Here is an 18,729-nt window from a genome sequence, read left to right on the forward strand (position 1 = left end):
AAGTAAAGCTGAACCTGAAAAAGAGTTGATTATCCACGTAAATCCAGGACTGAATAATACAGTACTGGGAAATAGGACTATAGCTTGCAGATGCTGTATTGTTTGATATGCTTACCAATCTGAATTTGAAGGTCTCTGCTTAGTAATATCTGTGATATTTCCATGTTTTAAGAGTGGGAGTACTCAATACATCTGCAGACACCCAAATATCATGCCTAGTTCTTTTGATGCTTGCTAGGTTCTCTGCTCCACCTTTTATAATATATTTTAGATTCAAATAATTTATTTTAGATTTTACTACCACTATTAATGATGAGACAAGCTGTCATGCTGTAACATAAAGATCCAAGCTTCTCTTATCACCATGATTTCCAAGAATGCCTATGTCCCCCACATGGGCCCCCAAATGCATTCTTAGACCAAAAAAAAAAAAAAAAAAGAGTTGCAACCCATTGATTTGTGCCCACTTGGCCAGGAAAAAGACAAAATATAAGAGGCAGTACTAAGGATCTTCCTACTTTATCACAGAAGCATTTTATAACTGCAATCACAACATTCAAATATGCATGCTAATCCCAAAGAATTGGAAATTACCAATTTATGGAAGGAAAAAACAAACAAATGACTCCACTGTTTCATAATTTCAGTCCTCCCATGTCTGTCTCTCTGTGAACATCTTGCAGTTCTTCTAAAATCACAGGACTTCTACTTGGGTATATCAGTTACTTTGACAGAGTGAATGCTGCCTCATTTTAATACTACACACTGAGCAATTAAAATATATAAATGCAATTTCATTCAAGTTAAAAAGTTTAAACTCAGCAGCAAACGGCTTTATACTTTACAATAAATAATTTGTAACACTGATGGGTCCAGGTTATAATACACACTTCCATCTGTATAAAAAGATATATCAAGCCTCAGCATGCTAGAATGAGTAGCTATTAGAATAGACAGAATGTGAACTACACAGGGTGTAGCTTTAAAAGCATCCATATCAATTCAGAAAATGTACCTGTTCTACAAATTCATTCACTGCACCACAAGCAAATCATTATAAAAATACTCAAAATGTTCTCATGAATAATCTATTATTGTTATTTTAGAAAGTGTTTGTGGAAAAGTATGTGTTTTTATCTAAAATCACCTACCGAATTTTGGTAGAGATAAGTTTTCAATTTATTTATTTATTTATTTATTTTAATTCTTATTTGTCTAATTTATATAGCTGCCCATCTCACAAAACAAGTGACTCTGGGCGGCGTAATGGTTACTTCCTGCTTTAAATCACACATTCGTAGTCTTAATGACACCAACTCTTATTTTCTTACTGACTCCAACCATTATGTGTACTTTGCATTTGAGATAGATGAAATTTGCATGCACCCTCTTTTGGAGGATGACTTGCTCTTCAGTCCTACATGTGCCATTGCAACCACCTTCAGTCGCTGTTGTAGATTTGGGATGCATCCAAACAGATGAGAATGAAGAGGAGTTGAATATATCCTGGAAGATGAGGTTATATGTGTGTGATAACCAAAAAAATAGAATGAATGAGTAACCAATAATCATGAAGAGCACAGGGAAAACACAAATGGAAATATATTTGTTGTAGTTGCACAACGTGAGATAAAGAGCACATCAAATTACAATTTGTTTCTGATAACTATGATTAGCCAACCTTAAAACTGTCTTAACAAAATGTTTATTTGTAATTGTGCCAATACAACTTCCACTGTAAACCTGGAGAGTTGATGTATTCTAACTGGATATAGTTCCATTTTACCTACCTGAAACTCCATTCTTGTTTCTATTTCTCAAATAGCCTGCCGGTGTTTTTTCTCACTGCCTTGTAATGCAAAAACACTGGCATCATCACATGAGTTCCAGACTTGGTGCAGTGCATTTTTTTATTTCCCACGCACTTAACCATAGTTATGACTTGGGAACACCTCACATATTCCTTTCCATCCTTCCTCTTCTTCTTTTCACTAAAACTTCTCTTTTCCTTCTCAGCATTTCCCAGGATCAGCTTTATGTTGATATAATTAAGTTAGCCCTAGAGCAGTTTTACAAACCTGCTTCAGATATTGCTTTCAAACTTTAGTCATGCTTTGCACTGAATCTGATGCAGACTTAGTAACTACGGTTGGGAGGTTGGACAAGACTGCATCAACATAAGTCCCCATGTCTCAGTAGGCCCCAAATATGCATAACAAACTCCCACTTCTTGAACCAGTAGCTCTATATTACCTGCAGCAATTTAAACACTGTTAGGTTCATACAGGCAAAAAAAAAAAAAAAGCAGACAGTAACAGAACTATACCCAAAGTGAGGCTTAATAGAGAGAAATAGATTAATTCATGGCTTCAAATTTCCAGTATCTAGGAAAAGGTAAATGCAAAGACATAAATGCACATGCATATTAGTGTATCATTTTTATGTTTCTGGTATGCATTTGGAACCAGGGCACAAGAAGTATAGCTCGTCATAGTTCCATTGACTATAGCTGGCAAGACACCAATACGTGCTACTTTCAGTTCAACAGTGACCCAAGCATTAGCAGAAAGAAGGAAAAGGGGCACTACACAGCATATTGAAACAAATGGATTGCGTAGCCAATTTATTGCCTTTCTTGGAATGCTCTCATTAGACTTCAGGTTCAGGCAGGATACATTTGAAAGCTTGCTCTTTTTAAAATTAGTCTGGTCTTAGGGGCTGCGCATGCTGGCACGGGGAAGCACAGGCAGCAAGGGATGGGGGCAGAAGGAGGGCAATTACTTACATTGACAACCCTGGTTGTGCCAGTTATATCCCCGCAGACACTTATCACACTTAGGCCCTGTTGTTCCCTGCTTACACTCACAAATTCCTTTTTCATTACAGCGATCATGGACTGAGCCCAAACGGTTACAATTACATTCTGCAGAAACAAGACAACAAACATAAACTCAGTGCCAGGGATACATGGTTATAAGTAATGCATTGCTGAAATGGGTAACAATGTTCACTTTGTAAATATAATGCAGGGTTGAGGCATTTATCGTCTTTTAGCTGATCCTGGGTTTCATCAGGAATGATGAATTATGGCCAACGTTGGAATATAATGATGGGCATTATAGTTCAACAACTGCTGTAGGGCCATGGATCTCCATCGGCTATAGAAGAAGACCATTTAAAGATGGTGGAAAGAAAAACACATGCATGAAAGCCTGCTTGTTAATTGGTTTGTGATACTAGCCTTCAACGAAAGGATATAGATCTGTAAGTGAGCCATATTACGAATTTAGGGTGGATCCCACCAATCATAGCGCCACAATATCATAGCCCTTCCTTCCTTCCTACAAAAGTGGAGAGAGTAAGAAAGAAAAAGAGAGGGACAGCAAAGACCTGAAGGTAGATTCCCTGTTGCAGTTTGGAATTAAATATGAATTCCTGTCTGTAAATGCTGGTAACTGATTTAATGATTGATTTTTATGATGGAATAAGAAGATGATGTAGAAATAAAACAAAGAATGAAGTCATTGATATCTTCAAAGGCAACTGACCATGATAAACCCTCCAATCTGATCTTCATGTTTTTAAGATGTGTTTTAATGAACATTAGGTAAGCTTAGCATTTCAAGAAACATCAATAGGCCATCAAGTAAAATACATTTTAAATTATTAAAATAGAGAAAGTAAGGCTCCCTCCTCCATACATACTGTAGTGCTGAATAGTTTCTGCTGGCAATGAAAGGACATTTTAAGCATTTCCAGAATAGTCTTTCTTTATAGTCACAAGGATTAGCTTAATTTATTCACATCATTTTAGTGTTCAGAAATTACAGGCGTTGGATTTTGGGTATTTTTATTATTATTGCAATATTAACCTTTCCTACCTTGAGAATCTGAGATAGGTAGTAGTGAAATTAGAATGTTCATGAAGCTTGGTTAGCAGGATTTTAATTCAAGCCTATCTTTTCTGTTACTGTGTTAAATATAAGGGCAGTGAGGAGGACGATGGTTGACCTTATATATATTTAAAAAATAACAATTCTCTAATTACATACTGGAACAGTCACAACTCTTTTTTTTTTTTAGCTCTAAGAAATATATACTCATATTTGGTTCACCTTTTACCTCAAAATCTCTGAACAATCCCACTGGGGCAGCATAATAACATAGGATCGTAGCTAGACTAACCCAAGGGGTTGTTTAAGCACTGTGTTCCCATTAGCCACCTAATGCCTAAAGAAAGGTACCCCCAAAATGTGCCCTGGATATAATAAATAGCTATCAAGATAGTAACCATTTATGTTTTCTCTTCCATTGCCACTGAAGGCCATCCCTATAGCTTTTGTAAATAAATTCTGTTGCTTAATTATGCACGATATAAACTTCTTTTTTGTCTCTTCCGCTATTTAGCTAGGCTGGATGACCCTGGTTATAGTATTCTGAGAGAGGCGGGAAAGCTTCCCCTATTTACATTTTATGCGCAAGAATAATTTTACTATATCACACTTATTTATTCATCTTTTCTCTAAACTAAATTGTCCAGGCATTGTAACTTTTCCTTGATGATTCTGGTTGTTTTTCTTCTTACAGATTTCCAGTTCTATAGAAAGTTATCTATAGTGACTAGAATTATACACAGTATTCCATGTGTAGGTACCCCATGGATATCTTTCAGAAATTATAATATTAGCAATAATGCCAAATCTGACCCTTTCTTTCAAAACCACTCTTTTAGGAGGCTGCTAGTCATTCCCATGGATGCAACAAAATTCTGCCCAAACATTTTTTCCCTGTTTAATAATTGAGAAACCAGATTTGATTTAAGGCTGCAAATTGTCAGTCCCTACTGTCAATAGCTGTACAACATTTCTCAAATTGTTGTATTGTTTTAATGCAATTTGAAACAACAGAAGTGCTGTTATTGCATCTTCCCTAGATCAGTTTCCTGTTTCATTTAATTCTTGTGATTGGTTTTTCTGGATTTTTTTTCTTTAAGAATTTGATTTTGATTGCAAATACCCCTCTGTGGATAGAATTTATATTTCAGGCTAACAATAACTTTGCCTACTGCTACTAAATGTTAAGATCCCAAAGTATTTCTTTTGAATCCATGCTGGGTGAAAAGCTCTGTTTTTAAAAAATCATTCCATTTATGTTTGTTTACTGGAATTTGATTACAAATCAGCAAGAGGAAAAAAGAAAAAGTAGAAAGCTAAAAGGTGATCATTCTACACTGCAAATAGAAAAAAGTTCACACATTGTGCAATTTTTCATTTCTATGAATTACGAATGACATTCCCAAGAGAGGGCGAAGTATATATTCTTTGTATACTGGCCTGGTATTATTACAGTATGTGATTTAAGAGTCAGTCTATAAATTCAGAATAACAGTGTAGTATAGTTTCCTTTAGACACCTGTCACTTTAGAGTACAATTATGGGATAGTTCTTTTTATATAACCTGAGCTCCCAGCCCAAAACTAAATCAGGAAGAAAGGCTTTGCTTAGGTTTTTTCCAGTTGGAGCAATGTTGAACCACATGATTATGCTAAAAATGCTGATTGGTCCTCAGGTTTTTCTGCAAAGGATACAACCAGCAATAATTTAAACCAAGCATAATGTTAGGATTGCTCTATACTCTAGAAATATTGTTTGTGATACTAAAATCAAATTACTCTTTCCACCATGGCTGAATGTAATGCTTATTTTTCAAATAAAACCACTTCTTCTAAGAACCAGTTCAGTCAGCTTTTAGCAAATTTGCAAGTGCAACCTGTTACATATTGATGCTTTTTTCATGACTGTGGTACATGCACAATTAGCACCACGTTCATAGCACTACTGAGGTAGTAGAAACTGACCATGGGAATTGGATCTAGAGTTACAGTCCGATGCCACCTGACTGGAAATCTGAACAGAATATATGTATGCAAATACATTTAATGTAGTGAAGAATGATCATCATAAAATATTTTAAAAATCTATATTTTTAAAATATTCCACTATTTACATGACCATATCCATTTTGTATTTTCATGCATTCCAAGGGGTTTTTCAGCTTTTAAAGAAACTGCTTGTTTAGGTGCCTGCAGCCACATGCACTATGTGATGTTCTCATGTAATTTTGGTCACACATACTGCAAATTACACGATGGCTGTTGTCACAGAAACTTACCAAAGAAATGTAAATACTGCATTACAGATTATGATCTAAATATTGCTAGATCCCAAAGGCTCCTAAATTTCATTGAATCACAGCTTTATTAAGATTTTGATGTATTTTTGAAAGTGGTGGTTCTAAAAAATGCAATCAATGGAATTGCTGAGAAATAGTTACTTTTCTCCTGGACATTCCTTTTTTTTTTTTTGCTAAGCTACAACTAAAATGTTTATTGCCTTGGATAGTGTTTGCTTTAGGAAGGACGAGTGTGTTGATTGGGGCAAAGTTAGTATTTTCTTGACTCACAAGTGAGTTTAATCAAGTTCAACAGGATTTATTCTCTATTAAGCATCTTGGGATTTCAGGACAGTACATCACAAATCTTTGGTATATGTAGAGTCCTGGGAGTTCTCTGAGAAGCCCCAGGACTCCACAATGCAACCCTCAACTACATATATTCTCTTCTATTGATCTTTGGTACATGCCCAGAAATGCTGAAGCTTTAAAGGAATTATTAATACCATGACTGTTAACTCTGTTTATTAATATCATAGCTGTTGGTGCAAAGCAAGGATGCAAAAATCTAGATGCCATTATTCCTGGTCTGGGTTCCTAAAGCAGCTTCTATTCCTGGTGTAAGCAGATCCATAGAGAAGGCAAAAGCTACTGTATGATTTCTAGATGGGATTCAGCCCTTGCACAAAGGAGGTACATGGGAAAGGGGGCAGAAATCAGACATGTCATCACAAGTTGAATAGTTTGGATTAAATTTAAGTCAAATTCAGGTTCTAAAATTACATCTTATCTTACCTTAAATCCATTGATTAAATCTGTCAATTGCAAGGATACCTACTGTACATCTTATTTTCAATCCTAATTTTTATTTTTCCAAGATGGTTCCTTAAATATCTGACTCCTTAATTGCTCACTCTTGGCTTTGCTGTAACAATGGAATTATATTCAGTAGTGGTTCAATGACCTGTCCTGGTTAAATGGATTACTGTGTTTGTGGAGTTTTCTCACACTCAACATTGCAGTGCTTGGGTACAATTAACTCTTCTCTCCTATTGCCAGATGAAGGTGCATTTTTTCTGATAAAATATCAGAAAGCTAAGATGTCTCACCTATATTAGCCAGTAATAAGTAGATGAGTCTTCTATTTGATCTATGCTTGAATATGCATTGCACTGACCAAGTCAACAAAAATGATTGTCACATTTCTTAATATTTGAACAGAATCAATTAATTCAAAGGGATAATTTTTACAAATTTTACTTAGCTTCATTTCATATATTATGGACAAAACATCCCATAATTCAGCATCATTTCATGATGCTGTGTGGTTTTATGAAAGTATCTGAAAATGTATTATATCTTGATTCCTCTCACCAATTATTTTAATATGCAGATTACTGTGGTGTTTTTATTGTAGAAAATATCTTTTTTTAAATGGCTACAATAATGAATCTTTCAAGAAGCAATAAAATGCATTGGCATGATAGGTTCAATTATAATCCAGGCATGAAATGGTGTAATTAAAGTACATTCATAAATAATATTATACAAAGTTTTCTAATGTGCAGTTAAGAAACTATATTGAATATCTTCAATATATCTTTTTTAAAAGGTATCTTGACCTCTAACATCCACAGAGTGCTGTATTTTTAATAATCTATATTTTTAAAAGAGTCAATGTTTATCTTGAAAATATATTCCAACCAGTGTTTGTAGACAGTGGTAGTCTGTTGCTCAAGTGTGAATGCTTTATGGTAAGATTTCCATTACATTGCATTTTATTAATAGCATTCTATTTCAAGATCTAAACAAGTATGCACTATATTCCATTTAAGTCTACAGAATCCCATCATATCAAAAAGTAGGGATAGCTGATAATGATCACTGATCTAAATTCATGGCTGTATGGCAGTCCAGATGATATTCTGATCCATAAGGTACAGCAGTTTAAATGGATTGGAAGGTTGGATGAAGATGATAATAATGATGGTGGTAGTAGTAGTAGTAGTAGTAGTAGTAGTATTAATAACACCAATAGTTATATTGCACTGCTTTGTTTACTCTGCTGCAAAAACCAGGGAGTTTCCAAACATGTGGCAAATTCCAATATAGGATTATTTGAAGTTGGATTTCTACATAGACAACTCTTCTGGGAGGGAAATTGCACTTATTCTGGAAGTTCATCATATATACTTAACAGGTAGCCCTGATGAGCTGATAGTGGAGAAAGGCTTTTTATCTACCCAAAATGGTATGCATATAGAAGAAGACTCCATTTTTACAGTTACGTGATTTCTATACTAGAAATACATCATATGTGAAATGGTTCTACTTTATGTTATTCTCCTTTGTATTTGGGTGTATTTGGCTGCACTGAGATGCTGTAACAGCTGAATTAATTGAGAATCTGCCTAGTGATGAAAAAAGCAGTGATGGGGAAAGGGAGTTTTACAAGAAATATTTTTTGGGTCATCTTTTTAAATAGTTTTTTTTTAAGGAGATGGACTTTGTTTTACTATTTCTTATTGCCAGAAAGATTTTGTATTCACTGTACTTGCTCAAAAGGAAGACAACCCTGAATTTAAGATGATCCCAATCGAAAGAGAAAGATAGGGGGAAAAAAAATACATAAGGTCTACCTTTGTCATCCTATGATTGTCAACCCCTGCTGAAACCAGTCTTGGAAATCTACCCTCTCATATAAAATGTGTACATACGATACACTTGTATATGTGTGTATCTGCCAAAAGTCATACTGGCCCATTAAGGCAAAATGAAAGTTTGTTAATTAAGAAAATTTGCTTGTAAAATAAGATGCCCAGTTTATAAAATTAATTGATTCCCCCATTTGAATACAGCAACCTTTCTCTCACGCACACAAATCACACACAAAGAAACAAATTCATGTCATTCTCTTTTCAGGAGAAATGAATAATAGGGCTAAGGAGAAGCTGCACTGGGAAGGGAAGCGGGGGATGCAGATGAGGCAAGGGGAAGAGATTATCAAAGAGAGGAAAGTTATTACAAAGGGGGTTAAAGTCACCAGGCAAGCAGCCCCACCCCAAGCTATGGCTAATCTTCAGGCCAATCTTTAAAGACATCTATATAATCTGCAGCCATTTTCATCTCTGTCCATTCGCTTGGTTTTCAACAGCAACTTCTATTTGTCTCAGTGAATGAAGATGATATGGTTCCCCCATTTACAGGTAATTTTTGGGGGAACAAGACTTCCTATTTGGGAACAAGTCTTCCTATTGAGTAAATACGTTTTTTATTTCAACACAGCCTGACATATTTATTTCATGTTGATATGAAGCTATCTGACCCAGTGCATATAACTGCACAATTAAATGAGTGTCATTATACATGAATAAATTATGTACCTGTGCTGCAATCCCTAAGATTATCAGAGATTCCCAAAATAGCACTTTTAATCTACTATTTTGAGCTTGGCTTTGGTGTTCAAAAACCGAAAATGACAGTAGAACTATCAGTAAAGATTAAAAACAAAAAATGAAGAAATGTCTACAATATTTAATCATGGCCATTCATAACCACATAAACTTCTTACTTAGTCAAGCTATGGATTCAAATCTAAAATCAAACATATATATAATCACAGATCTTCACTGAAAAAGCTCATTCTGGCTTAGTTGGCAAAATTAAAAGATGGAAACAGTTTGTTTAAGTACTAATGAGTTCCAAACAGCTAAAAACAGGCAGAAAACAAAACGCCAGAATTAGAACGTAACTGACCTATGCATACATTTTCATCGTCCAGCTTTGCAGAAGCATTTCTGTAGTAGCCCAGCCTGCACAACTGACATTGGTACCCTCTAGTGTTGTGTTTACAGCTCACACAAATGAATGTACTGAGCAGATCGATGTAACTGCACCGGTTGGAGTGGCCGAAGCATTCACAGTCTTGCAAGGAAGAACAAAAATGTATACAAAAGGGTATTCTGTAGTAGAGTTACAGCAATTCACATGCTCTTCTTTTCTCAAAATAAAAAGTTATGACACATGAGCAGGTTATGAATGAACAGCAGGACAATACATTCATGAACATTATGGTAGCGTACATGGACAATGACAGGGGCTATGAAGGTGGTATCTCTCTTCAGGCAGGAGAGAATGATGAGATATCCATATCATAGCATTGAGGGTAGCTTTATATAGTCAATAGCTCTAATGGAGCCAAAGCATTTGTGGTTATAAACCTTTTACTGGTTTTGTGCGCACAGGTTCCAGTAACACAATCTCTGGTGGCTTTGCCAGAAGTTGATACTTCTCTGGAATTTTCTCAAGTTACTTGCACATTGCTTTGACGACAACTGCAATGCAACATATTCTGGAAGGTAGCAATATGATCATCTTCAAAGGTTAGATATATTTATTGTCCAGCAAAAGCACCAAAGATTTTTAGACCTAACTTTTTGTTAACGGAGACTGCCTGGTGGCAATCACCTGGTAACATGTAATATAGATTATGGTTCTATGTTGAAATGTGTATGCCTTTGAAGACTGTTTAAAAGTGTCAGTTCAAAATACAGCCACTAGGCTGCTAAGGGAGATCAGGAATTTGATTTTTATTGTGCTTGTCCTTAAGTGCTCCTGATTCATTCCTGGGCTCAGTTCAAAAGGTTAGAATGTAATTTTCGAGCTAAGGATGTGGAAAATGTTCCATGGTGGGATGGAACTGAAATAGGCCATTCTGACTTTGGAAAGGGATTGCTTTGGATTAGAGCATTCTGTGATGGAACATTTTGTACATTCCAACTATGAATAGCTTAAGACCAAAATATCCAGATTGACTGTAGTCACTTGCCTTTGGGGAGACCTTTCAAGAACTCTCCACTTCCTCTAGTTCTCTGGAAAGTAAAAGCAGGGGAGGGGGGGAAGTGCTTTCAGACTTGCAAGAATCTGTTATGGTAACCTTACAATAAAGGTACAGGTAGTCCTCACTTACTGACTGCCTTGTTTAGCAACCGTTCAAAGTTACAATGGTGTAAAAAACAGCTTTGCAACCAATCCTCACATTTACAACCGTTGCAGTGTCCCATGGTCATGTCATCACCATTTGGGCACTTTGCAATCAGCTTGTGACAAGCACAGTTAAAAGAGAATGTGGAAGTAAAATTGTAAGTAACAGTCACATGATGTTTTGCTTAATGACTAGATGGGAAGTGAGGTTGTAAACATGTCATGGTCATATGATTTTTTTGCTTAGCAACCGCAGTGCTTAGTGACCGAGTTGCTGGTCCCAATTGTGGTTGCTAAGTGAGAACTACCTGTAGTATTAGTACTCATGCTTTTGGTTCCATGTCTGGACTAACCTGAAAGCCTGATAGTCACTCTATCCTAGCCCAACCTAACTCACAGGGTTATTGTGGGGATCAACTGGGAAGAGAGAGTGCTATACATGCTGCATTGAGTTCCTAAATGAAAGGCAGGATAAAAACCTAACAAACAAATAATAAATAATTTTTATTTTGTTGGCTTGGTTTGAGAGTGTTTTTATCAGTTTTTCCTTTAAAAAAACATTATTTTTAAGGTTATCTATGTTATATAATTTCAGGTTATATACTAGAATGCTTAAAGTGAAAAAAATACATGTGATCAAGGTGATCTGACTTCTTTTATTTCCACCTTCATGTCCAATGCCTCTCATCACATGTTTATCCTGGCTGTTCTCACCAAAATTCCCATAATGAATCAGAATGAATGGAATTAAAGTTATATCCACTGAAAAAGGAGGAAGTGGATGTTTAATGTCCATGCAACACTTGTAACTGAAGCTGTAAAGCTTGTCCTATAATATCACACAATTTCCTTTAATATGCCAAATAAAATACCTCCCTTAATGTCTTGAAAATGGTCTATACATAATTGCTATTCTCTAACCAGCAAGGTGGGATATTTGGAAGAGTGGGGGAAAAAAGGAACCCAAAGCCATCCATATGTATATTAGCCTGGAGCTCCCTAGTTTTCACCAATTATTTAATGTCTTAATTGAAGCATTCTAAGTAAGAGTCATACTTCCCTTTCTACTTTATAGTTATGGATTTGATTAGTTGTATCACTTTTGTAATGATAACAGGGCCCCTATTAACTGTTTCTCAAATGGCAGCTGATTTCTTCTGGCTCTGAACTAATGCAAATAATGCAGAAGACTGAAGAGTTCTCAGTGACAGACCACTTCTTTACTTTTACAAACGTAGGCGAAGGGGTTAATATCATCTCAGTTTAAAAACACTGAGACCATCAAATATAAAGCCCAGTTAAGTGCCATGAATTGAACTTTGAATTTGCAAAGCTGCTCAGCAAATTATAATGCTCAGTGTCTCTTGACTTATGTACAATTGACTTTTGAAGTACAAAGCCAAGAACAAAATAAATATGATTGACAGCAGTGCTTACCTGATGCTCTTCACACTTCAGACTGGTGGCATTTGTTTCTCTCTTACTTTTAAGACAGTACCACCAATGGGTTTCGCCATGTTCTTTTCATCTGACCACCCAGCTTGCCTTATCATAGCTTAGCAAAATTATGAATAGAATCACATGATAGCTATCCCGCTATCCTGACACTAGAAATAGAAACTTTGGGTTAATTTTTCACTGGGACTGTATCACACAGAAAAAAAGGGGCACATTCCAGTTTCAGCTGCCCTTCCCAATGGCAGTTCTCCAGCTACACAGAGCTGTAGCAAAGCGGAGATGGCGGATGTAGGAATCTGGCAGCTCCAGGCTGCTCTGCTTCCCTATGCTGCCATAGCACTGGTATCTATGATGGTTCCTCTGTCATCCTGTCAGCAGTTCATCACCCTCCTCTGAGCAAATTCTGAGAAAAGAACGAGTGACAACAAGAGAACAAACAGTTGCACTTGCCACTATGTAGAACATTTTATCTTATGAGTGTCTAATGGTTTCAGGAGTCAAAACTTGGTCTAAATCATTTTGGGGGGATGTGAGAATCACTGTAATATTTTGCAAATGTAAGAAAAATGTGTAATATGACAATAAACTCGTCTGATGTGTACATGCGTTCAGTCCTTACCCAGAAGTAAGAAATCACTCGTAAGGACTATTCATATTCATATATTACGGATACTCCAAACCTTGGCATTTGTTTACATTGCTACTTCCATCTAGCATTGCATTATTGGAATGATTATCCACAAAACTCTTCAAACAGTTAAAAGCTAGTTGTCAGCATCCTCCTCAACAGCAATCAGTTCCAGGCACAGTCAGAAGATCCATACTTTCCATTAGACCTGATTTGCTGCTAGTTATCTTTGACCTCTGTATGGCATCAAATGCTATCTATGGTTGTCAACTGCTCATGGCTATCTGTACAGTCAACCACTGTATTCTTCTGGATACAGTCACTTCCTCGTGAGATGGGCAGTGTCTAAATTTGAAATATAAACAAACAAACAAACAAACAAATAAATAAGTTGGTTCTCTGGATTGGGGGGATACAGAACTGCAACGGTCCACCTGATTTCTGGTATTATTGTTCTTCTCAATGCAATATTTACATAAAATTGCTAGGAGAAATAATCAGAAAATGTGGACTGAGGGTAGACCAATCATTTGATTGAGGATACAGTCATATTTTGTCAACTTTACTGACAGCCTTTCTACTTAAACCCCTAAACCACCTGAAGCAAAATTACCTGGAGAATGGTCTCCCCTCCTCTCCAACTGTCTACCTGAAAGTTTCTTCTAAGGTTCTCTTTCATGTGCCCTGCCAAAGGCAATGGATCAGGGGGGTTCTGATAGTAAATAAATATTACACATATTGCTGTAAATAAATATTGCAGATTTAAAAGAATTGTCATAAGTTCTGAACTCAACTTGGCACCATGTGTTTCCAACTTATAAGTTATTTTTATCTGTGCATGAAATTATGCTCATCAGTTTGGGAATGTTGTGGTGAAATCTGGGCATGTAATAATACCACACTGCACATTCTATTGGCAGTATTCCATTGGACAACACTGTAAGCATTTATGGTCAAATGGAAATAGGAATATTCCCATTTAGGAAAATAGAGCATGGTAAGATACATGCACAGAACGAAGCACAAACCAATTACTGTATATGCTTCTGATCTGCATGAATGGACAATGATTTCAAGCTATTCTAGTAGAAGAGTAGCTGAATAAGAGAGAGCAACTTCATTCGATCTCACTATGATAGTAAACTGGTTATTGCAGAACTTCTAAAGAGCAACCAAAGATATATTTCAGGGCATTTATCTCCTCCCCTCCATGCCCACAGTGTCCACAGATCCTCCAAACTGAATAATAAATTCACGGACTTTGGTGTTCTTGAAGAAAGTCTCACAATGACTTGGGATGAAATCACTGAAATTTCATAAGATTTCAGGCATCTTGGGTGGGGGAATCATGTGAGGTTACACTATTGTTCCTGTTGTGTACTGCTTCTTCCGGAGCCCTTATGAAGCGAAGGGACTTCTATGAGATTCCACTTCTTTGTTTGCATAGCTCTATGAAATCAGTGGAACTTACATGCTGTTTTGAAATAGGGGAAAGTAGAGTTGACACAGATTAATGGCAGGGTACAATTGTTAATTTCCATGAGCAGAATAATGGGGAAGTCTGGCTTTCTCAATCATTTGGAACAGACTTTGAGGTGGGGTGAAGGCTGAAAAGAGAAGGAGAGCGCCACTGTGAAACTGGAACTCCTTTTGAGTAATAGTGGATTCCACTTTGAATGGTAAATTATGTAGGTGATTACAGTATCTCTCCTAGTTTGCATCCTAGATACAGAAATGAGAGTATGTAGCTACTAAGATAAACAGGGTGCATTATATGCATAAAACAGCACAAGCAGTTGAAGGATACCTAACTATGCATTTTATATGTTCCTTTTTGCACCAAAATCATATGTGAAAGAAACAACTTATATGACTAGCCCCTTCCTGAGAACTGAGAATTTTTTTTTCTACTTAATCCTGAGAGAACCATTTGGGGTGCCTAACTGCATAAAAGGGTCTCTCATTCCCACCAGGTATCATACAGAGAAGCCATCAGCCTAATACAATCATGTTCATTTTTGGAATATTTCTCTGTCTGAGGCCCTATGGGAAAATATAGTCAAGCAGATGCTATTTCTATTTCTTTCCTTACTACAATTTTGTAAGGGGACAGATTTCTATCATTCCCAGAGTTCTTAAAAGGATAGATAACTTGTCCAGAACAGAATACATCAGAACTTTTAATCCCGAATTAAATATTGAAAGTGCATCTCATTCTAATTTCTCCCATACTCATAAATTCTGCATTTTCTTACAAAGTAACTACTTTTCTGTCATTCTGGAATGATTCACATTAAACCCACACTAAATCCTGTTGATCAAATTCTAAAGCCATATTGCAAATCATTTCCATTGCTTTGCCAACTAACAACAATCTGTTCCATAATTTTAAATCAGGAGGTAATTAAAATATATCCTTTAAAAGAAAACGAGGTACTAAATTTGACCATATTGCTTTAAGCATCTCTAAACTAACAAAACAGAGCCATTGTTAAAAATGACCATCAGATTGAATGACACAACTGCAGGTATAAGAATAACATGAATAATAAATTAAGTTGGGCAGGAAAACGGCAGATGCAGAGAAAATATAATTATTACTGAGCATAATCCAGCCACTTATACTCCTTGGATTGATTATCTATCTATCTATCTATCTATCTATCTATCTATCTATCTATCTATCTATCTATCTATCTATCAAAACTGTTTAGTGTTGAGGAAAAAACGGTCTGTCTTCTTAATTAGTCGAATTAATGTAAACACATATATAACAAACAAAACCGTATCTCTGCTAAGATGGCTAGTAAAAAAGAATTCTTTAGATTAAGAGTAGCAAACAGTGGAAAGGAAACATGACGATGTAACAATGCAGTATTTTTCAGCTACAGAAACTGAAATCCATGACACCTCTGTATTATGGCTGCATTAAGCTAAGGATCTTATCAGTTCACTGAGAAACTCCTGCACCACTCAGCCCTACAAAAGAAATGTTCATACCATCTCCTGAAAAACAAGAAAATATTGAATATCATATCCTAAAGTGTTTTCTCTTCAAGCACTTCGGAGCTGAGAATCTGAGCAAGATCTGAACCTCTAATCCTAGCAGAGGTATTAATAATGCACTGCTTATTCAAGGAGAATAAGCAACACTGATTTCTGAGGAAGGGTGGATGGATAAGGGAAATACACCAACTGGCACACTCTTTTTCCATTGATTTCCTCATGATCTCTTCATTTAGATTTCTAAATGCAAGTAATGACAGAAGATGCAGGTTAATATGAAAAAATATATAGCAGAACTTTCCATGTAGGGTTTTCCTAGATAGATCGATCGATCGATAAACTTCTGTATATATAGTGCCCTAATATAAAGTTTGAAAAGTAGAACTGATAATCTGTGCTTTTTAAAAAAGCTGCCTCTACTGTATGTCTTTTTTCTATGTGATTGGGGCAAACATACCTTCTTTTCTGGAAGCATTTTTTCCCACATATAAGTGCTTTTTCTGCCATTTTTTGCAGAGAGGGCAGTGGGTGACAAAGGATTTCATTCCCTGCAAGCTGTCTGAACTGCTGTGGATCAAGCCATTTCACTCTTGTGGAAATGCATGGCAGTTGTGTTTCACATCCCTAATTATGCTGCAATTAAGAAAAAGTATCTTTACACCCATCTCCCTAGCATACCCACCATTTGCTTTCTTTTTCTGTACAAACTGAGAAACAAATCTGATTTTCATTATCGACTTAGAAATTTTGCATTAGCCCTAATTTGCGCAGCTCCATTCTGGCTCATTATCTATCCCCAGGGTAAACCTAAGGTCATTTTTTTTTCTTAATCAATCTGAAAGTGTCTCTGCAGCTCTCATGCCGTAACTAATGATTTATTGCCAACAATAGCATAGCTTAAATAAAATTGCAATATTTCACTGATGTGCTTATGAATATAAAACATTGAGGTGAAAAATAGCAAAATAGCAGAAATACTTCCAGTCTATGAATGACAGATGCTCATTTGGGGCAGGCTGTCTGGGAGCTGTCAAGGCAACTGTGCTGTGCTTTCAAAATGTCAATATGATTCCATTATTTTGATAAAACATTGAAATCATATCAGTGCAGGAAATATCCAAAATGCACATGATCCAGCAAGAAGTTCAAAGCGACTGTTAGTGGCCTCAAAAAAGAAAACAGTGTTGCTCAGAACTTTTGAGAAGTATCAGCAGAAAATCCATGTGCTGCAAGTAGAGTTTGAGACATTTGTCAAGGAGCAAGCTGCCCGTATAAAATAACCCGTTTATTTCATTGGATGCGTTACAGGAGAACCTTCTTACAGATTGTAACTCATTTGTGCAAATAGCAAATAGGCAAAGTATATTGGGTATAATTTCCAATATAATGCTAAGACCCCAAGTGGCTCTTTTTCTTAGTCTCCTCTTTTCCTCTCTTTTTCTTTGACCTACCTTCCTTCCTTCCTTCCTTCCTTCCTTCCTTCCTTCCTTCCTTCCTTCCTTCCTTCCTTCCTTCCTTCCTTCCTTCCTTCCTTCCTTCCCTCCCTCCCTCCCTCCCTCCCTCCCTCCCTCCCTCCATCTTCATCTAGGTTACTAGAAACAAGACAGATGACTTTTGCCAGAAATCTGAAATGAAATTAAGTCAAGACCTACCTAAGGCACTGGAGCTGCAAGTTCTCCACAGCCTGTTCAAAATTATATATGGAATCAGTATCTTGTGATGCACTTAATTGCACTTTGCTGGAAAATAATTCTTCATTTACTGTATGAAATTAACAGATAAGGAAATTAAAAAATATATGTTTTTTTAAAGGAAAAATCAGTGTCAAGCTCTGTGACAAGCTGGCTGAAAAATAAAACTCCTTGCTGCATCATGCACTGGCAGCTTTGCTATAAGAACTGCAGCGAGCGCATTGCAAACCAAGCTGAACACCATCACCATCATGTTTTTCTTTTTCAAATACTGTATCAATAGTATTTGACGCTGCAGAAGATACATCTGCTGTTTTATTTTAAAGAAGATTCAGCTGAAGAATTCCTTCCTGCATTGCTCACTGCATGGTTCCCATTCTTAGTAACATTGTGTTAATATGCATCCTTTAAGTAGTGTATATCGCTGTTCTTCCATATTTATAGAATGCAATGTTTGTCACAATACATGGAAATGCTAATAAACCACTATACGAATGCAAGAATTTCTGCCTCCCTGGGGACTGCAATTTGGACTGAAAAAACAGCAAGCACTGCTAAATTTGGAATAACTGAAAACAGGTATTTGGAGGGTTATGTCCTAAAGCAAATCATATTTTGACTGATTTTTATAGGAAGATGAATTTGATAAACTCAGTATTTCGGTCTTTTGTGTTTATATTATACAGAATAATATAATGCATTTTCATGGCACATGCAGTTTTAATTCACATGAAAAAAATAGACAGATTACTATTTTCTTATATGGAGAAAATAGTGGAGAAAATTCATATA

General features: G+C 36.2%; 1 protein-coding gene across 4 annotated transcripts in view; it reads right to left on the reverse strand.

Moving 5' to 3' along the window:
* NTNG1 (netrin G1) overlaps positions 1 to 18,729 on the reverse strand; it is a 230,551-nt gene that overhangs the window by 24,516 nt on the left and 187,306 nt on the right. For 2 of the 4 annotated variants that reach the window (XM_088153816.1, XM_088153817.1), the window contains one exon: positions 2,786 to 2,923. The exons of 1 other annotated variant lie outside the window; for it this stretch is intronic. In XM_088153816.1, coding sequence (XP_088009942.1) covers positions 2,786 to 2,923 — 138 coding nt within the window. Of the gene's footprint in view, positions 1 to 2,785; positions 2,924 to 9,927; positions 10,101 to 18,451; positions 18,507 to 18,729 lie in introns of all 4 variants that reach the window. One more of the 4 variants, XM_025163541.2, reaches the window with a different exon arrangement.

This window comes from Python bivittatus, unplaced genomic scaffold (genome assembly GCF_059951505.1).
Source record: "Python bivittatus isolate LINGU-HERP-01145 unplaced genomic scaffold, Pbiv_v1 ctg000700_np1212, whole genome shotgun sequence".
NCBI classification, from domain to species: Eukaryota; Metazoa; Chordata; class Lepidosauria; order Squamata; family Pythonidae; genus Python; species Python bivittatus.